Source organism: Lynx rufus, unplaced genomic scaffold (assembly GCF_022079265.1).
Source record: "Lynx rufus isolate CCGP_SWC_20201006 ecotype Redwood Valley unplaced genomic scaffold, mLynRuf1.p SCAF_17, whole genome shotgun sequence".
NCBI classification, from domain to species: Eukaryota; Metazoa; Chordata; class Mammalia; order Carnivora; family Felidae; genus Lynx; species Lynx rufus.
This window is the reverse complement of record NW_025814831.1, coordinates 259,163-279,562: the sequence shown is the minus strand read 5'-3', so window position 1 is coordinate 279,562 and position 20,400 is coordinate 259,163. Positions and strand designations below refer to the sequence as shown.

At 39.6% G+C, this 20,400-nt stretch overlaps 1 gene segment (V, D, J or C); it reads right to left on the bottom strand.

Annotated features, from left to right (window-relative positions):
• Positions 1 to 618: 618 nt before the first annotated feature.
• Positions 619 to 6,254, bottom strand: LOC124512369 (immunoglobulin heavy variable 3-74-like). The segment is given in 4 exon segments: positions 619 to 717; positions 821 to 1,131; positions 1,233 to 1,451; positions 6,230 to 6,254. Coding segments are annotated over 4 exon segments (654 nt in total).
• Between the last annotated feature and the right edge of the window lie 14,146 nt (positions 6,255 to 20,400).

Genomic DNA, 20,400 nt, shown 5'->3' with positions numbered 1-20,400 from the left:
TAAAATGAAGAGGGAGGAAGAATTCCCTCATTTTTACTTCCCATGTGTGTGTTTGAATTGGAACATTGGTCTCCTCTGGCCCTTGTTCTAAGAGTTAAATCATCAGCTCTCCACGTTCTGATACTAGACACTAGTTCAGAATCAGACGAGAATTACATCACACATTTTCCTGGGTCTCCAGCATGTGAGAGAGGAATGTGGGGCTTATCAATGTATTTAGTCATATAAACCAATGTGCTTTGGTTTCTGTTCTTCGGGAGAATCCTGACTAATACATGCAGATGCATTATTTCTTCTTTAGAGGAAATGAATAAAACTGTAGCTCATTTAAAGTCCTGAGTAGGAAGTGCCAGTAGGTAAGTGTCACGTTGTTTGATTGGGACAAGCGCTGGGTGAAGATAATGGGGAGTTGTGGGATCCTGTGGTCCTGGCTGCACAGGGAGCGCATCTGGGAATCCTGTAATGGTTCAGCTGTTGTGCCTCAGGAAATCTGTAATTCAGTCATATTGAGGGACTGGAGTAGAGCAAGTGCAAACAACTGTGTCTTTGTGGATGTTAGTCTAGTTTCCCTATGACAACACAGTTGCTAATTCAGATAATTAATAGTTAAACAGAGAATCATATTTCCAGGGAGGCTCCCTGGGGAAACTGCTGTGTGGAGAGGAAGCCCCAGACCCTGACAGGAAACCTGCCTGTAACCTCCATCTGCACCTGCTCCTGGGAACACAAAGGAGAATTGTGCATATTGTGCGCCCCCTGGTGGTGCTGATCCCCTCCTGCAGGGAGGTTTGTGTCTGGGCTCCCAGTGAAGTCCCCTCACCATGTCTCTAGCACAGTAGTACGTGGCCGTGTCCTCGGTCTTCAGGTTGTTCATCTGCAGATAAAGCGTGTTCTTGGAGTTGTCTCTGGAGATGGCGAATCGGCCCTTCACGGAGTCTGCATAGTTTGTGCTACTTCCATCAGTATAAATATATGCGACCCACTGCAGCCCCTTCCCTGGAGCCTGGCGGACCCAGCTCATTCCATAGCTACTGAAGGTGAATCCAGAGGCTACACAGGTGAGTCTCAGGGACCCCCCAGGCTTCACCAGGTCTCCCCCAGACTCCACCAGCTGCACGTCACACTGGACACCTGCAGACACAAGACATCTTGGTCAGGAAACTGTCACACATCCACTGTTTCTCCCTCATATCCATTCACATACTCAGTGTCTCTCATTCACCATGAATTACCTTTCAAAAGAGCAATGAGGAAAATACAGTCAAGCACAAACTCCATGATAAGGTGTCTTTGTTCTGTGCTGATCACAGAATGGGAACACCTGGGAGTCCTGGGTTTGGGGCTCCTCTCCCAGCTGTAGGGTCTGGGATGGGCTGGTTTTATCAGCACAGAGAGGGCCCTATTTGCACGTGCTCTGACATATATATCAAAGTCCAGACTTAGATTTGAATCTTTAAAAGTGAACGACAGCGTTAGGGACACACTTCTATATTAGTTTATGTGGATGGTGCTGTAACAATATGAAGCATTCTAATATGTGAGCATAGTTATATTTGCAGGCACTTGTGCAATTTTACAGGTCTTTCATCAACAAAGGTCATTTTCACTCTACAAGTAGTTTAAATACTTTTGAAATTTAATCCCAAATACGTTATTCTGTGCCATTTTCAGTTGTATAATTTTTTTATTTGGTTTAAATGTATTTTCATGCTGGTTTGTGGAATCACAGGTGGCTTACTTTTTACTTATTTATTTTTGTTCATTTTGCATCCTGCACTTTTCCTCATTTTTAAAAATTAGTTCTAATATTTTTGTGGTATATCTAGTGTTTTGTTTAAGATCATGTCATCTGCAAACTGGTCATTTTTCTTCCTTCTCACTGTTTTAAATGTCTTTTATTTCTTTTTATTGCCAAAGTTTGTGTGTACTTCTTCCAGTTGTAGGAGAAGAATGCTTTTCCCTTCTTTTCTTCTGGGCTTTAACCAGGTCTAAGGATTCATTGACACAACACTGATCTAAAGGGGAGAATAAATTTCATTTTGCAAGTGTTTGGGCTTCCTAACAATATGACACACAGAGAATGAACAAAGCATGTGGCACTTGTGACTTTCATACAACAAAACACTGAATTTGGCAAGAGTTAAGGCAAAGGTGTGGTTTGGGAGTATTTAATTTGTCAACAAGTAACTAAGTTTGTTTGCACAACCTTCTTGTCCCTGAGTTCCTTATTCTGGTGCTAAGGATGGTTCTCCCCTCCTGGCACAGGGAAGGTGAGATTTATATTCTGCTGTCAAGGGACAAAGAATGGTCATCAGTGTACTTGGACTGGCTGTTTCTCATGTGACTTTCATCCAAATCAGCAATGTGACACGATTATATGGTTTGAGGCAGCATGTTTATTCTTCACATTATCATGTGGAATACTTATGTTGGGGGTGATCATCATTGCCTCGCTCTTGATGTGACAGGAATGGTTTTAGTTTTTTACTGTTCAATATGCTTTCAGATGTGGGCTTTCATAGTGGCCATGATCATGTGGAGGTAATTTTCTCTTTTTTTCTTCATTAACATATTTGTTTTTTTAATTTTTAAAAATTTATATGCAAATTAGTTAGCATATAGTGCAACAATGATTTCAAGAGTAGATTCGTTAGTGCCCCTTACCCATTTAACCCATTCCTCCTCCCACAACCCCTCCAGTAACCCTCAATTTGTTCTCCATATTTACGAGTCTCTTCTGTTTTGTCCCCCTCCCTGGTTTTATATTATTTTTGTTTTCCTTCTCTTATGTTCATCTGTTTTGTCTCTTAAAGGCCTTATATGAATAAAGTCATATGATTTTTGTCTTTCTCTGACTGACTAATTTCACTTAGCATAATACCCTCCCGTTCCATCCAGATAGTTGCAAATGGCAAGATTTCATTCTTTTTGATTGCCGAGTCATACTCCATTGTATATATATACCACATCTTCTTTCTCCATGATGGATTATTTGGTTTTCTGACTGTTGAATTTGATAAGTTCTTTATAGATTTTGAATACTAACCCTGTATCTGATATGTCATTTTCAAATATCTTGCCCCATTTGTCAGTTGCCTTTTAGTTGTTTTTTTTATTGTTTTGTTGCTATGTAGAACCTGTTTATCTTGATGAGGTCCCAAGTTCATTTTTGCTATTGTTTCCCGTGCCTATGGGGACATGTCTAGTAAGAAGTTGCTCTGGCCAAGGTCAAAGAAGTTGGTGCTTGTGTTCTCCTCTAGGATTTTGATGGTTTCCCTTCTCACATTCAGGTCTTTCATCCATTTTGAATTTATTTTTGTGTATATTGTACAAAGTGGTCCAGTTTCATTACAGTTCCATGTTGCTGTCCAGTATTCTCAACACCATTTGTTGAAGGGACTGTCATTTTTCCATTTGATACTTTTTCCGGCTTTGTCAAAGATTAGTTGACCATATAGTTATGGGTCAATTTCTGGGTTTTCCAATCTGTTATGTTAATCTCTGTGTCTATTTTTATGCAGGTAGTATACTGTCTTGCTGACTATAGCATTGTAATATAGCTTGAAATCCAGAATTATGATGCCTCCAGTTTTTTTCTTTTTCATGATTGCTTTGTGGATTCAGGGTCTTTTGTTATTCCGTGATAATTTTATTTTTTAAATGTTTTTATTTACTTTTGAGACAAAAAGAGAGAGCATGAGCAGGGGAGGGGCAAAGAGAGAGGGAGACACAGAATCTGAAGCTGGCCCCAAGCTCTGAGCTGTCAGCACAGAGCCCAATGTGGGACTCAAACTCACGGACTGTGAGATTATGACCTGAGCTGAAGCCAGATGCTTAACCAAATGAACCACCCAGGTGCCCCTACCATGAAGATTTTAGAATTATTGGTTCTAGCTCTGTGAGGAATACTGGCATTATTAGGGATATTTGCATTTAATTACTTGCATTGAATGTCTAGATTGCTTTGGGTAGTATCAACATTTTAACAATGTTTTTCCTTTTAATCCAATAATTCAATATTTCAATAATTCAAATAATTTCAATATTTTTCCGTTTCTTTGTGTCTTCTTCAATTTCTTCCATAAATGTCCCAGATTTTTCAGAGTGATGATCTTTTAACTCTTTAGTCAGGTTTATTTCTAGGTATCTTGTGGGTTTTGGTGTAATTGTACATGGGATTGATTCCTTGATTTCTCTTTCTCCTGCTTCATTTTTGTTGTATCAGAATGTAACAAATTTCTGTATGTTGATTTTGTATGCTGCAAATTTACTGGTTTATTCTATCAGTTCTAGTGGGTTTTCTTGGTGGAGTTTTTCAGGTTTTCTATATATAGTATAAAATTCAACTCCAGAACTGAATAATCCTATTAAAAAACTGGCAGAAAACATGAATAGGCATTTTTCCAAATGCAACATGCAGATGGTCAATAAACACATGAAAAGATGCTCAACATCACTCCTCATCAGGGAAATATAAATCAAAACTACAATGAAATATCAGCTCACACTGAACAGAATGGCTAAACTCAACAGCACAATAAACAACAGGTGGCGAGGATGCAGAGAAAGAAGATCCCTTTTGCACTGCTGGTGGGATGCAAACTGGTGCAGCCACTCTGGAAAACCGTATGGAGGTTCCTCAAAAAGCTAAAGGTATATCTACTTTATGATTGAGGAATTTCACTACTAGGTATTTACTCAAGGGACACATAAACACTAATTTAAGGGAATTGTACCTATATGTTTATAGCAGGTCTATCAAAAACAGCCCAGCTATGAAGAGAGCCCACGTGTGCTGTTTGATTGATGAATGGGTAAAAAATATGTGATATATCTACACACACACACACACACACACACACACACACACACACACTGGAATATTTCTCAGGCCCACAAGGCATGACATTTTGTCATTTGTATTGACATAGTTGGAGCTAGAGAGAATTATGCTACCTGAAATAAGTCAGAGAACTTCTCTAAAGAAGACATCCAGATGGCCAACAGGCACATGAAAAGATGCTCAACATTGCTCCTCATCAGGGAAATACAAATCAAAACCACACTGAGATAGCACCTCATGCAGGTCAGAGTGGCTAAAATGAACAAATCAGGAGACTCTAGATGCTGGAGAGGATGTCGAGAAATGGGAACCCTCTTGCACTGTTGATGGCAATGCAAACTGGGGCAGCCACTCTGGAAAACAGTGTCAGGTTCCCCAGAAACTTAAAAATAGATCTACCCTATGACCCAGCAATAGCACTGCTAGAAATTTACCCAAGGGATACAGGAGTACTGATGCATAGGGGCACTTGTACCCCAATGTTTATAGCAGCACTCTCAACAATAGCCAAATTATGGAAAGAGGCTAAGTTTCCATCAACTGATGAATGGATAAAAAAGTTGTGGTTTATGTACACAATGGAATACTACTTGGCAATGAGAAAGAATGAAATATGGCTTTTTGTAGCAACGTGGATGGAACTGGAGAGTGTTATGCTAAGTGAAATAAGTCATACAGAGAAAGACAGATACCATTTGTTTTCACTCTTATGTGGATCCTGAGAAGCTTAACAGAAGACTATGTGGGAGGGTAAGGGGAAAAAAAGTTATGGAGAAGGAAGGAGGCAAACCATGAGAGATGCTAAAAAACTGAGAATAAACTGAGGGTTGATGGGGGGAGGGAAGGGAGGGAAATTGGGAGATGGACATTGAGGAGGGTACCTGTTGGGATGAGCACTGTGTGTTGTATGGAAACCAATTTGACGATAAATTTCATCTTAAACAAAAAAAAAGGATCACATAGGTGGTTACCAGAGGTAGGGGAGGGGATCGGATGAAGGTGGTCAAAGGGACAAACTCCAAGTTAGAAGATAAATAAGTCCTAGGAATGTAATGGACAACATGGTGACTACTGAACACTGCTTTGTGGTATGTGTGAAAGTTAATGAATTGAGTTAATCCTAAGTTTTTCCATCACAAGTGAAAGAAACATTATTTTCTCTAACTTTTCTGCTTAATCTATGGATGGTGGATATTAGCTAAACTCACTATGGTAATCATTTCACAATATATGTAAGTCACATCATCATACTGAACACCTGAAACTTACACAGTGCTGTGTGTTGAGTAAATCTCAATAAAACAGGTGGAGGGAAAGCTTAGTTTAATTCACTTCTTCTAAGGAGTTTTTCCAAAGTGCTATTGCTCACTAGATTTAATTTCTTACTCATCCACATTCCTCTGGACCCCATTGTACGTTACTGAGTCCCTTGTTTGTTGAATTAAGTAAAATAAAGTCAGCACAATCTTTGGAAAAAATGAAATATGTCAGAGAAAGAAAAATATGTGATTTCATTCATATGTAGAATTTAAGAAACAACAAATGAACAAAGGGAAAAATAAGAGAGAAGAGTCAAACCAAGAAATAGATGATATTTTCAATGTTTATTATTTATTTTGAGAGAGAATGGGAGGAGGGGTAGAGAAAGAGAGGAGAATCCCAAGCAGTTTCTGTGGTGTCAGTACAGGAACCAATGTGTGGTTTAATCTCAGTAACAGTGAGATCAATACATGAGCCCAAATCAAGAGTCGTGGCCTTAACCCATGGAACAAGTAAGCACACCAATCAGACTCTTAACTATAGAGAATAAACTGATGGTTACCGGAGGGAAGGTGAATGGAGGGTTGGGGGAAGTAGGTGATGGGGATGAAGGGGTGCACTCATAATGAGCACTGGGTGTTGTATGGGAATGTTGAATCACCATATGTTACACATGAATCTAATGTTGCATTTCATGTTAACTAACTTGAATTTGAATTAAGAAAAAATCAGTGTATTTAAAGTGTCTACAAATGGCCTTGTTGGCATACAGCCCAGGAAGAAGCATTTATTCCAAAAAAATATACTGACAGAGGGAACAGCTAGGGTTTTGAGTCAAGGTATGTTCTTTTCCTTCCCCACCCCAGCTCAACAAATGGAAACTCCAGTGAAAGGAGCTGGGACTATAGGCGTGTGCCACTGAGCCTGGCTGCAACCTCCACTCCAGACTGTTGTAGCCAATACACAGCGTTCCCGGTGCCCAGCTCCTGTTAAGAGGACTCTTTCCCAGAGGGACAGAATGTCAGTGATCCCAAGCTGTTTTCTGTAGAGGCCAAGCCCCTGCAGGTGCCACCGAGATGTGGGACTCACTCATTGTATGCATCCCCACTCCCAGGATGGAAGCTTAGCCCTGGGCACAGTCCACTAGGGATGCTGGGAGCCTGGTCGCCCCAGACCTGACTTATATGGTAGGAGTCTCATGCCACCAGGACAAGCAAGCCTCAAAGAAATTCATCTGCCAACCACCCTTATACTGATCCCTCAGTTTGTCCCCACCTACAGCTGCAGAGTTTACCCAGGGAAAGGGGGAGCTGGAGCAATCCACTAAACCAAGGGGCAAATCTGTTCCGGTAAAACTGACTTCATTTGTAGTTGAGTGTGAGGAAGGTCTGGGCCTCATGTTGTGGGAGAGTCAGGTGCAGGAGACAGATGGATTCAGTGGAGGATTCCTAATCTACTCTTCCTCACCTGCAGGAGAGAGGCAGAGCCAGAGACAGTGGAGGGAACAGCTGCTCTCAGAACACATATCAGATTCTGGTCTCAGCAACTCTCCATTCAGAGGAGTCCGAGGTGGTGAGGTTCAGTCTGTGGAGACTCCATACATCAGAGCATTGTTGAACATAGGACAACATTCAACATGCAGCAGAGGAACTTATCATGTGGGGGGTGGGGCAGAAAGAGATAAAGTCCAACCAAACACTGTCACCTAGGCTGTCACACCTAGGCTGGCTGTGTGAATGTCTCAGGCCACACCACCTCTGTAGTCTTTGAGACTATTTCCCTTCCCTCACATCATGTCTTTGAGATTCTCCTAGTTTCAGTTCTGCATCAATAGTGTCACATTTCTGTGGAAAAGCATCCCATTGATGGATGTTTTATACTTGGTTTATTCCTTTATATTTAGAAAGACTTTTGACTTATTTTTAGCTTCTAACACTAAGAAAGATGCTATACATATTTACACACCTTTTATTTTGTGAGCATGGGATTTCATTCTGGAGCAAATACTCTGGAGTGGTATTACCAGGTTACATGTTAAGTCATCCATGTATAATGTCATAAGCAACAGCCAATGGATTTCTAGTGCTGGTGTTCGTTTTTCATTCCTACCTGCAGTGTTTGAGGCTCCACGTGTGCTGGATGCTCACCTGGATGGTGTTGCCAGTGTTCCCTTCATACCTGAGCCATCGGGATGTGTGTATAGGGCACCTATTGTGTTCTTGATATGAATTTCCCTGACAGTCAATGGTGTGAAGAGTCTTCTCCAGTCCGTACCTAATGTGTCTATAACCTCTAGGATGGGATGTTTACTACGCAAGGCTGTGCTTGTTTTATGGAGTGTTGTTTCCTTTCTTCCTATTGACGGTTGAAGGTTCTTAGCATATTCAGGATGCAGATCCTTGGTGGCTCTGCAATTTATGAATATGGTCTCTAACTCTGGAACTTATCTTAGTGCTATTGTCTCATTTGCAGAAAAAAAGTATCTGATTTTCACAAAGTGTAATTATACCATTTCTTCTTATGGGTCTTGTGTTCTGAGCTTTAATTTTGGTTTTCTTGATGATTGATTGTGACTAATATCTATTTTGTAATGTTTATACTGGAGAGAGAGAGAGAGAGAGAGAGAGAGAGAGAGAGAGAGAGAGAAGGTGAATGGTGGAAAGGCAGGGAGAGAGGTAGACACAGAATTTGAAGCAGGCTCCAGGCTCTGAGCTGTCAGCAGAGAGCCTGACAGGATGCTCAAACTCATGAACCGTGACATCACGACTTGAGCTGAGTAGATACTTACAGCAACTGAATCACCCAGGCACCCGACTTATTTCTTGATTTACAATGTAAATAAAAGTCTTGTTTTTTTTTTTTTTCTGGTTTCTCTCAATGTTGACTTGTTCCCTAATTGGTCTCTGGTGACTTAGTGTTTTGTTGTTTGTTGTTAAGTTTATGGACTCCAGTAACTCATTTTCATGGCATGGTTTTTTGATAAATATATGGACAATTCTGTTGTCACGCTGTAATTGAACTTCAAATTTCATAAGAGATTCTGTGTGTGTGTGTCTTTGGACAGATTGCTCATCATATTGATAGATGTGCTCCTGGGGTCAAAAAACGTGTTTTCCTTTTCAGGTGTTGGGCTTTCTCTATGTCTCAGGAGCCATTGACCTCTGTGCACACAACTGAGTTTTTGACACAGGATTTTCCCTTCACAATTCTATGTAAAACCCTGATAATTCATATCGTGCATTGTCATTGTCAGACACTTCATGAATAGAACACACTGCAACTGTTTTATCATTTCCTGAAACTATTTCCTAAAATTATTTTACTCTTGCATGTTTGGGAGTATGATTTTTCTTCCTCCTTCAAAGGGGAGCTCATATCTGCATTTGTGGAATTCTTCCAGCCTTCCCATCCCCTAATGCTTTTCCAACATGCTGTACAGTGTTTCACTAAATGCATATTTAGATATTTGTACTCTGCCACATTGGGTGATAGGAGCCTGTGAGACAGGCTGAACCATATTGGTGGGTTTTTTTCCTTGGTTCCCATGTAAGTGATCTGTCATATTGAATGTTTATAGAAAAGATAGCCCCTCACTTTCATGCACCACTAACAGGGGACATGGTCCTTTGTTAAAGAGAAGGGAAAGGAAGACAAGGGAGCTGAGACACAAGGTTGGGGAAAGAAACCCATAGGCTGGCAGGAAGGGTCATCTCTCTAGAGTTTCCAGTGCTGCAGGTGTGGGTCCCTGCTGAGGCCCAACTTGGGTTCTTGTGCAGGTGTCTGGACAAGCAGCCCATGAGATATGGGCACAGAGAAGTTGGGAAGGGCAGCTGTGGTTTGAATCCCAGCCCATCTGGCACTGCTGTGAAAATTCATGCATATGTTAATTAATGTCCACTACCAGTTTGGGATAAAATGGATAAATTCAGGAAGTTGGACTCACTACCTTAGATTCCATGTTCATGACAATTTGTGACAACATTTCTCCATTCTTTTTTTTTACTTCTTTAATTTTTAAATTTGTGTTTAAATTTTGGTTAGCATATTGTGTGATATTAATTTCATTAGCAGAATTTATTGGTCCATCACTTACATTAACACCAGTACCCATCACAACGCGTGGCCTCCTTAATCCCCTGCACCCATTATCCCATCCCCCACACACCTGGCCTTTAGCAACCCTTAGTTTGTTCTCTAACCTTACAGTCTTTTATGTCTTTCTTGTTCTTTTTATCCTTCCCCTGTGTTCATTTGTTGTGTTTCTTAAATTCCCCATATGAGGAAATAATATGGTGTTTGTCTTTCTTTGACTGACTTACTTCACTTTGCATTATACCCTCTAGCTGCATCAACATCTTTGCAAATGGCAAGATTTCATTCTTATTTATGACTGAGTAATATTCTAGTCTATACATATAACACATTCATCACTCGGTAGACTTTTGGTCTCTTTCCTCATTTTGGCTCTCATTGGTAATGCTGCTGTAAACATTGGGGTGCATGTGCCTCCTCAATCAGAATTTTTGTATCCTTTGGGTGAATACCTCATAGAGCAATTGCTGGAGTGTAAGGTAGTTTCATTTTTAAGTTTTTGAACTGTTTTCTGGAATGGTCACACTATGCATTTCCACCAAAAGTATACAAGTGTTTTATTTTTTCCTCAGCCTCATCAATATGTCTTGTTTCCTAGTTGTTAGTTTTAGACTTTCTGACAGTTTGAGGTTGTTTCTCATCATAGTTTTGATTTGTATTTCCCTGATAATGAGTGATGTTGAGCATCTTTTTGTGTGTCGGTTAGCCATCTGGATGCTTTGTTTGGAAAAGTGTCTCCTCATGTCTTCTGCCCGTTTCTTCACTGGATTGGTTGTATTTTGCGTGTTGAGTTTGATACGTTCTTTATAGATTTTGGATAGTAAGCCTTTATGAGATTTGTCATTTGCAAATACCTTTTTCAATTCTGTAGGTTGCCTTTTAGTATAGTTGATTGTTTCTTTAGCGCAGAAGCCTTTTATTTTGATGAAGCCCCAGTTGGTAATGTTTGCTACTGTTTCCTTTGCCTTCTGAGATGCGTCTAGTAAGAAGTGGCGATGTCCAGTGTCAAAGAAGATGCTGCCTGGGTTCTTCTCTAGGATTTTGATGGTCTGTTGTCTCACATTTAGGTCTTTCACCCATTTTGAATTTATTTTTGTGTATGGGGTAAGAAAGTCACTCAGTTTCACTCTTCTGCATCTTCTGGTCCAGTGTGCCCAACACCATTTGTTGACAAAATTGTCTTTATTCCATTACATACTTTTTCCTGTTTCAGCCAAGATGAGGTGACTCATTTGTGAGTCCATATCTGGGTTAACCTTTCTGTTCTATTGATCTGTGTGTCTCTTTTGTGCTTGTAGCATACTGTCTTGATGACTACAGCTTTTTAATATAGCATGAAATCTGCAATCACGAAATCTCCTGTTTCTTTGTGTAGCATAGACATGTCAACAATACTTGCTCCTGCAGTCCTTAACATTGTCTGTGTTTCCATTCCTTTCTGTCATCCTCAGTTTCTTTCATCATGTTTTATAATTTTCAGAGTATAGATCTTTTAACTCTTTAGGTATCCTATTATTTTTCATACAATATTAAACAGGATGGATTTTTTTTTATTTGCTTTCGGTTTCTTCATTATTGCCGTACAGAAATGCAATAGAATTCTGCATGTTGATTTTGTATCTAGTAACTTTGCTGAATTGGTGTATAAGTTCTTGCAATGTTTTGGTGGAGTCTTGGGTTTTCTATGTAGAGTGTCATGTCGTCTGTGAAGAGTGGAAGTTTGACTTCTTCCTTTCCAATTTGAATGCCCTTGTTCCTTTTTGTTGTCTGTTTGTGTGGATAAAGCATCCAGGAATATGTTAAGTAGAATTATGAGAGTGAGCATTCCTCTTGTGTTCCTGACAATAAAGGAAATTTGTTTTCCCAGTGAGGATATTAGCTGTGGGGTTTTCATATATGGACTTTATGGTGTCAAGGTATGTTTCCTCTATCCCCTGTTGAGGGTTTTTATCAAGAAAGGATGTTTTACTTTGTCAAATGTTATTATTAGTTTTTGCCTCAATTGAGAGGGTCATATAGTTGTTATCCTTTCTATTATTACTGTGATGTATTACAGTGATTTATTTGTGGATATTGAACCACCCTTACAGCCAAGGAGTAAATCCCACCCGGTCATGGTAAATGATTGTTGGATTCTATTGGAAAGTATTTTCCTGAGAAAAGTTGCATCCATGCTCATTAGGGCTAGTGACCTGTCTCATTTTTAGTGGGGTTTAATTTGGTTTGGAACCATGGTCATACTGGCCTTATAGAATGAGTTTGGAAGTTTCTTACCATTTCTATTATTTGGAACAGTTGGAGAAGACTAGAATATTCTATTCTATTCTACTTAAATAGAATATTTACCCTCTTCTTTAAATATCTGGTAGAATTCACCTGTGAAGCCATGTGGCCCTTGACTTTTGTGTGTCAGTAGGTTTTTGATTACTGATTCAATGTATTTGCTCCTTTCAGTCTGTTCAGGTTTTCTGTATCTTCACATTTCAGTTTAGTTAGTTTATATCATTCTAGGAATTTATCCATGTCTTTCAGATTGACCAATTTGTTGGCATACAAATTCCAATTTTTTTTTGTAATTGTATTTCTCTGGTGTTAGTTGTGATCTCTTCTCTCAAATTTGTGATTATATTTATTTAGTCCTGGAGGAAGAAGGCAGTGTAGGAGGATGCTGTGCTCACCGCGTCCTGCTGATCACTTAGATTCCAAAGACATTTGCCTAATTTACCCAGAACGACTGTCAGAAGACTAGTAGAATGGATTCCCTTGAGCCAAGCATAGATGAGAGGCCCGTGGAAGAGGGTAGGACGGGCGGAGAGGCAGTGCACGCTACACGTACTGGCTGGAGGGAGCCAGGGCGTTGGAGGGGCAGCCAGCCCACCCAGCGAAGCAGAGCCCCTGAATCTGGTTTGCAAAAGCAGAGGGGCTGGATGGAGTGTGTTCTGACAGCCAGCAGGACTTAACATATGGAATGTTATAGGTCAACAGCTCTGCTTGGAGAGTGGGAGAACTAAAGGACAATGGGAGGGAGAGTTGTTGAGCCCTGGAGGACAGAGCTCAGCTTGGCAGGGAACAAAGGTGCTGGGAAGCACTGTGTCCCTTGCCCATCCCCCAGCCAAAATTCCAAAGAAAACCAGTTCCCAGCATGAACTTGCTTGCACCGTGCAAACACCCAATGCTATGTTCTGCAGATCCATCCCTCCAACGGGTCTGCCTCCCTCCTGGTGCCACAGGGCCCCTCCCAAAGTGGACAACCGAAAGCAAAGCGAGCTCAACCTGCCCTCCCGCCCCTGTGCACCTTGCAGATCCACCCTAGCTTATACGTCAGATCCCATCTAAGATGCACCACAAGCCTGGCAGTGTGCAAGTAGACCAGAGGGAGGCCTTACCACTCCACAGTGAGTCCTGCCCCTGGGAGAGGGGAAGATAAGGTACAAATCAGTCTGACTGTGGCCCCGCCCACCAATGCAAGTTACTCAAGACAGCACATGGGAAGAGCCCTACAGTTCTGCGCCACTCCAGGGACTATCCAAAATGATGAAACGGAAGAATTCTCCTCAAAAGAAACTCCAGGAAGTAGCGACAGCTAACCAACTGATCAAAAATGATTTAAGCAATATAGCAGAAAATGAATTTAAAATAATAATGGTAAAATTAATCGCTGGGCTTGAAAAAAGTATAGAGGACAGCAGAGAATCTATTACTACAGAGATCAAGGGACTAAGAAACAGGAGTAGCTAAAAAATGCTATAAATGAGCTGCAAAACAAAATGGAGGTGACCACAGCTCGGATTGAAAGGGCAAAAGAGAGAATAGGTGAATTAGAAGATAAAATTATGGAAAAAGAAGAAGCTGAGAAAAAGAGATAAAAAAAAATCCAGGAATATGAGGGGATACTTAGAGGACTAAGAGACATAATTAAACAAAACAATATACGCATAATTGGGATTCCAGAGGAGGAAGAGAAAGGGAAAGGTGCTGAAGGTGTACTTGAAGGAATCATAGCTGAGAACTTCCCTGAACTGAGGAAGGTGAAAGACATTATAATCCAAGAGGCACAGAGAACTCCCTTCAGACGTAACTTGAATCGATCTGCACGACATATCATAGTGAAACTGGCAAAATATAAGGATAAAGAGAAAATTCTGAAAGCAACTAGGGATAAACATGCTCTAACATATAAAGGGAGACTGATAAGACTCATGGCGGATCTGTCTACTGAAAGTTGGCAGGCCAGAAAGGAATGACAGGAAATCTTCAATGTAATGAACAGAAGAAAAATGCATCCGAAATCCTTAATCCAGCAAGTCTGTCATTTAGGATAGAAGGAGAGAAAAAGGTCTTCCCAAATAAACAAAAACTGAAGGAATTTATCACCACTAATCCAGCCCTACAAGAGATCTTAGGGGGGATCCTGTGAGACAAAGTACCAGAGACATCACTACAAGCATGAAACCTACAGATATCACAATGACTCTAAAACCATATCTTTCTATAATAACACTGAATGTAAATGGGATAAATGTTCCAACCATAAGACATAGGATATCAAAATGGATAAAAAAACCAATACCCATCTATTTGCTGTCTACAAGAGACTCATTTTAGACCTGATGATACCTTCAGTTTGAAAGTGAGGGGATCGAGAACTATCATGACACTGGAAGTCAAAAGAAAGCTGGAGTAGCCATACTTATATCAGACAAACTAGACTTTAAATTAAAGGCTGTAACAAGAGATGAAGAAGGGCATTATATAATAATTACAGGGTCTATCCATCAGGAAGAGCGAACAATTATAAATGTCTATGTGCCGAATATGGGAGCCCCCAACAATATAAAACAATTACTCGCAAACATTAGCAAACTTATTGATAAGAATGTGGTAATTGCAGGGGACTTTAATACTCCACTTACAACTGTGGACAGATCATCTAGACACAGGATCAATAACGAAACAAGGCCCCTGAATGATACACTGGATCAGATGGACTTGACATATATATTTAGAACTCTGCATCCCAAAGCAACAGAATATACTTTCTTCTCGAGTGCACATGGAACATTCTCCAAGATAGATCACATACTAGGTCACAAAACAGCCCTTCATAAGTATACAAGAATTGAGATCATATCATGCATATTTTCAGACCACAATGCAATGAAACTTGAAATCAACCACAAGAAAAAGTCTGGAAAGCCTCCAAAAGCATGGAGGTTAAAGAACACCCTACTAAAGAATGAATGGGTCAACCAGGCAACTAGAGAAGAAATTTAAAAATACATGGAAACAAGTGAAAATGAAAATACAATAATCCAAACTCTTTGGTATGGAGTGAAGGCAGTTCTGAGAGGAAAATACATTGCAATCCAGGCCTATCTCCCAAAACAAGAAAAATCCCAAATACAAAATCTAACAGCACACCTGAAGGAAATAGAAGCAGAACAGCAAAGACACCCCAAACCCAGCAGAAGAAGAGAAATAATAAATATCAGAACAGAAATAAACAATATAGAATCTAAAACAAACAAACAAACTGTAGAGCATATCAATGAAACCAAGAGTTGTTTTTTGAAAAAATAAACAAAATTGATAAACCTCTAGCTAGGTTTCTCAAAAAGATAGGGAGATGATCCAAATAGATAAAATCATGAATGAAAATGGAATTATTATAACCAATCCCTCAGAAATACAAGCAATTATCAAGGAATACTATGAAAAATTATACGCCAACAAACTGGACAACCTGGAAGAAATAGACAAATTCCTAAACACCCACACACTTCCAAAACTCAAACAGGAAGAATGAGAAAGCTTGAACAGACCCATAACCATCGAAGAAATTAAATCATTTATCAAAAATCTCCCAACTAATAAGAGTCCAGGACGAGATGGCTTCCTAGGGGTCTTCTACCAGACATTTAAACCAGAGATAATACCTATCCTTCTCAAGCTATTCCAAAAATAGAAAAGGAAGGAAAACTTCCAGACTCATTCTATGAAGTCAGCATTACTTTGATTCCTAAACCAGACAGAGACCCAGTAAAAAAAGAGAACTACAGGCCAATATCCCTGATGAATATGGATGCCAAAATTCTCAATAAGATACTAGCAAATTGAATTCAACAGCATATAAAAAGAATTATTCACCATGATCAAGTGGGATTCATTCCTGGGATGCAGGGCTGGTTCAACGTTCGCAAATAAATCAATATGATACATCACATTAATAAAAGATAAGAACCATATGATCCTGTCAACCTTTGCAGAAAAAGAATTTGACAAAATTCAGCATCCTTTCTTAATAAAATGCGTTGAGAAAGTCGGGATAGAAGGAACATACTTAAGCATCATAAAAGCCATTTATGAAAAGCCCACAGGTAATATCATCCTCAATGGGGAAAAATTGAGAGCTTTCTCCCTGAGATCAGGAACACGACAGGGATGTCCACTCTCGCCACTGTTGTTTAACCTAGTGTTGGAAGTTCTAGCATCAGCAATCAGACAACAAAAGGAAATCAAAGGCATCAAAATTGGCAAAGATGAAGTTAAGCTTTCACTTTTTGAAGATGACATGATATTATACATGGAAAACCCAATGGACTCCACCAAAAGTCTGCTAGAACTGATACACGAATTCAGTAAAGTTGCAGGATACAAAATCAATGTACAGAAATCAGTTGTATTCTCATACACTAATAATGAAGCAAAAGAAAGACAAATAAAGAAACTGATCCCATTCACAATTGCACCAGGAAGCATAAAATACCTAGGAATAAACCTAACCAAAGATGTAAAAGATCTGTATGCTGAAAACTATAGAAAGCTTATGAAGGTAATAGAAGAAGATATAAAGAAATGGAGGGGCGCCTGGGTGGCGCAGTCGGTTAAACGTCCGACTTCAGCCAGGTCACGATCTCGCGGTCCGTGAGTTCGAGCCCCGCGTCAGGCTCTGGGCTGATGGCTCAGAGCCTGGAGCCTGTTTCCGATTCTGTGTCTCCCTCTCTCTCTGCCCCTCCCCCGTTCATGCTCTGTCTCTCTCTGTCCCAAAAATAAATAAACGTTGAAAAAAAAATTAAAAAAAAAAAAAAGAAATGGAAAGACATTCCGTGCTCATGGATTGGAAGAATAAATATTGTTAAAATGTCAATACTACCCAAAGCTATCTACACATTCAATGCAATCCCAATCAAAATTGCATAAGCATTCTTCTCGAAGCTAGAATAAGCAATCCTAAAATTCATATCAAAGCAAAAAAGGCCCCGAATAGCCAAAGCAATTTTGAAGAAGACCAAAGCAGGAGGCATCACAATCCCAGACTTTAGCCTCTATTACAATGCTGTCATCATCAAGACAGCATGGTATTGGCACAAAAACAGACACATAGACCAATGGAATAGAATAGAAACCCCAGAACTAAACCCACAAAAGTATCGCCAACTAATCTTTGACAAAGCAGGAAAGAACATCCAGTGGAAAAAAGACAGTCTCTTTAACAAATGGTGCTGGGAGAACTGGACAGCAACATGCAGAAGAATGAAACTAAACCACTTTCTTACACCATTCACAAAAATAAGCTCAAAGTGGATAAAGGACCTGAATATGAGACAGGAAACCATCAAAACCCTAGAGGAGAAATCAGGAAAATACCTCTCTGACCTCAGCCGCAGCAATTTCTTACTTGACACGTCCCCAAAGGCAAGGGAATTAAAAGCAAAAATGAACTATTGGGACCTCATGAAGATAAAAGCTTCTGCACTGCAAAGGAAACAATCAAAACTAAAAGGCAACCAACGGAATGGGAAAAGATATTTGCAAATGACATATCGGACAAAGGGCTAGTATCCAAAATCTATAAAGAGTCCACCAAACTCCACACCCAAAGAATGAATAATCCAGTGAAGAAATGGGCAGAAAACATGAGTAGACACTTCTCTAAAGAAGACATCCAGATGGCCAACAGGCACATGAAAAGATGCTCAACGTCACTCCTCATCAGGGAAATACAAATCAAAACCACACTCAGATATCACCTCATGCTAGTCAGAGTGGCCAAAATGAACAAGTCAGGAGACTATAGATGCTGGAGAGGATGTGGAGAAACGGGAACCCTCTTGCACTGTTGGTGGGAATGCAAATTGGTGCAGCCACTCTGGAAAGCAGTGTGGATGTTCCTCAGAAAATTAAAAATAGACCTACCCTATGACCCAGCAGTAGCACTGCTAGGAATTTACCCAAGGGATACAGGAGTACTGATGCATAGGGGCACTTGTACCCCAATGTTTATAGCAGCAATCTCAACAATAGCCAAATGATGGAAAGAGCCGAAATGTCCATCAACTGATGAATGGATAAAGAAATTGTGGTTTATATACACAATGGAGTACTACGTGGCAATGAGAAAGAATGAAATATGGCCCTTTGTAGCAACATGGATGGAACTGAAGAGTGTGATGCTAAGAGAAGTAAGCCATACAGAAAAAGACAGATACCATTTGTTTTCACTCTTATGTGGATCTTGAGAAACTTAACAGAAACCCATGGGAGAGAGGAAGGAAAAAAAGAGGTTAGAGTGGGAGAGAGCCAAGGCATATGAGACACTTAAAAACTGAGAACAAACTGAGGGTTGATGGCGGGTGGTAGGGAGGGTATGGTAGGTGATGGGTATTGAAGAGGGCATCTTTTGGGATGAGCACTGGGTGTTGTATGGAAACCAATTTGACAATAAATTTCATATATTAAAAAAAAAGAAAAAATCTGTCATAATTGTTTTAAAAAAAGAAATTGTGGTTTATATACACAATGGAATACTACGTGTCAATGAGAAAGAATGAAATATGGCCTTTTGTAGCAATGTGGATGGAAGTGGAAAGTGTTATGCTAAGTGAAATAAGTCATACAGATAAGGACATATTCCATATGTTTTCAACCCTATGTGGATCCTGAGAAACGTAACAGAAGACAATGGGGGAGGGGAAGGTAAAAAAAAATGGTTAGAGAGGGAGGGAGTCAAAACATAAGAGACTCCTAAAAACTGAGAACAAACTGAGGGTTGATGGTGAGGGTGGGAGGGAGGGATGGGTTGGTGATTGGTATTGAGGAGGGCACCTTTTGGGATGAGCACTGGGTGTTGTATGGAAACCAATTTGGCAATAAATTTCATATTAAAAAATATTTACTTAGTCCTTTCTCTTTTGTTTTTGCTAAGTATGGCCTTGGTTTATCATTTTTAGTTATGCTTCCAAAAACCAGTTTATAGTTTCATTGATCTGTTTTACTGTTTTTGTTTGTTTCTTTATCATTTATTTCTAGTCTAGTGTTCTTTATTTACTTTCTCCTGCTGGCTTCAGGGTTCATTTTCTGTTCATTTCCTACCTCATTTAGGTGTAACATGGTTGTGTGTTTGAGATGTTTCTTCTTTCTTGAGTTTGGCCTGTATTGCTATATATTTCCCTCTTCCAACCACTTTTGCTGCATCCAGATCGTTTGGCACTGGCATGTTTTCGTTTTCATTTACTTCCATGTATTTTTTACTGTTTCCTTAATTTCCTGAAAATCTCATACATTCTTTACTACAATGTCTTTAACTTCATGTATTAGTGGTATTGCTGAATGTTTTCTTGTGGTTGACTTCAAGTTTCATAGTGTTCTGGTATGAAATTATTCTTGGTATTATGTCAATCTTTTTGAACTTGTAGAGGGCTGGTTTGTGACATAGTATGTGATCTGTTCTGGGGAATGTTCTATGTGCACTCAAAAGGATTGTGTATTCTGCTGTTTACAATGGAATATTCTGAATATATCTGTTCAGTCCATTTGGTCCAGCGTGTATTTCTCAGCCATAGTTTCCTTATTGATTTTCAGCTTAAGTGATGTGTCCATTGTTGTAAGTGGAGCATTAAAGTTCTCTATTCCTATTATTGTATAATTATCAATTAGTTTCTTTATGTTTCTTATTAACTGATTTATGGATATCAGTGGTTACAATTTTAGCATATAAATATTTAAAGATTTATATTTTCTCGTTGGATAGACCAGTTTATGATGATATACTTCCTTCCTCATCTCTTGTAACAGATTTTGGTTAAAATCTAGTTAGTGTCATATGAGTATGGTACTACAACTTTATTTTGACGTCTGTTAGCATGATAAATTGCTATCTCTCCCCTCACTTTCAATCTACAGGTGTTTGGGTTGAAGATGAGTCT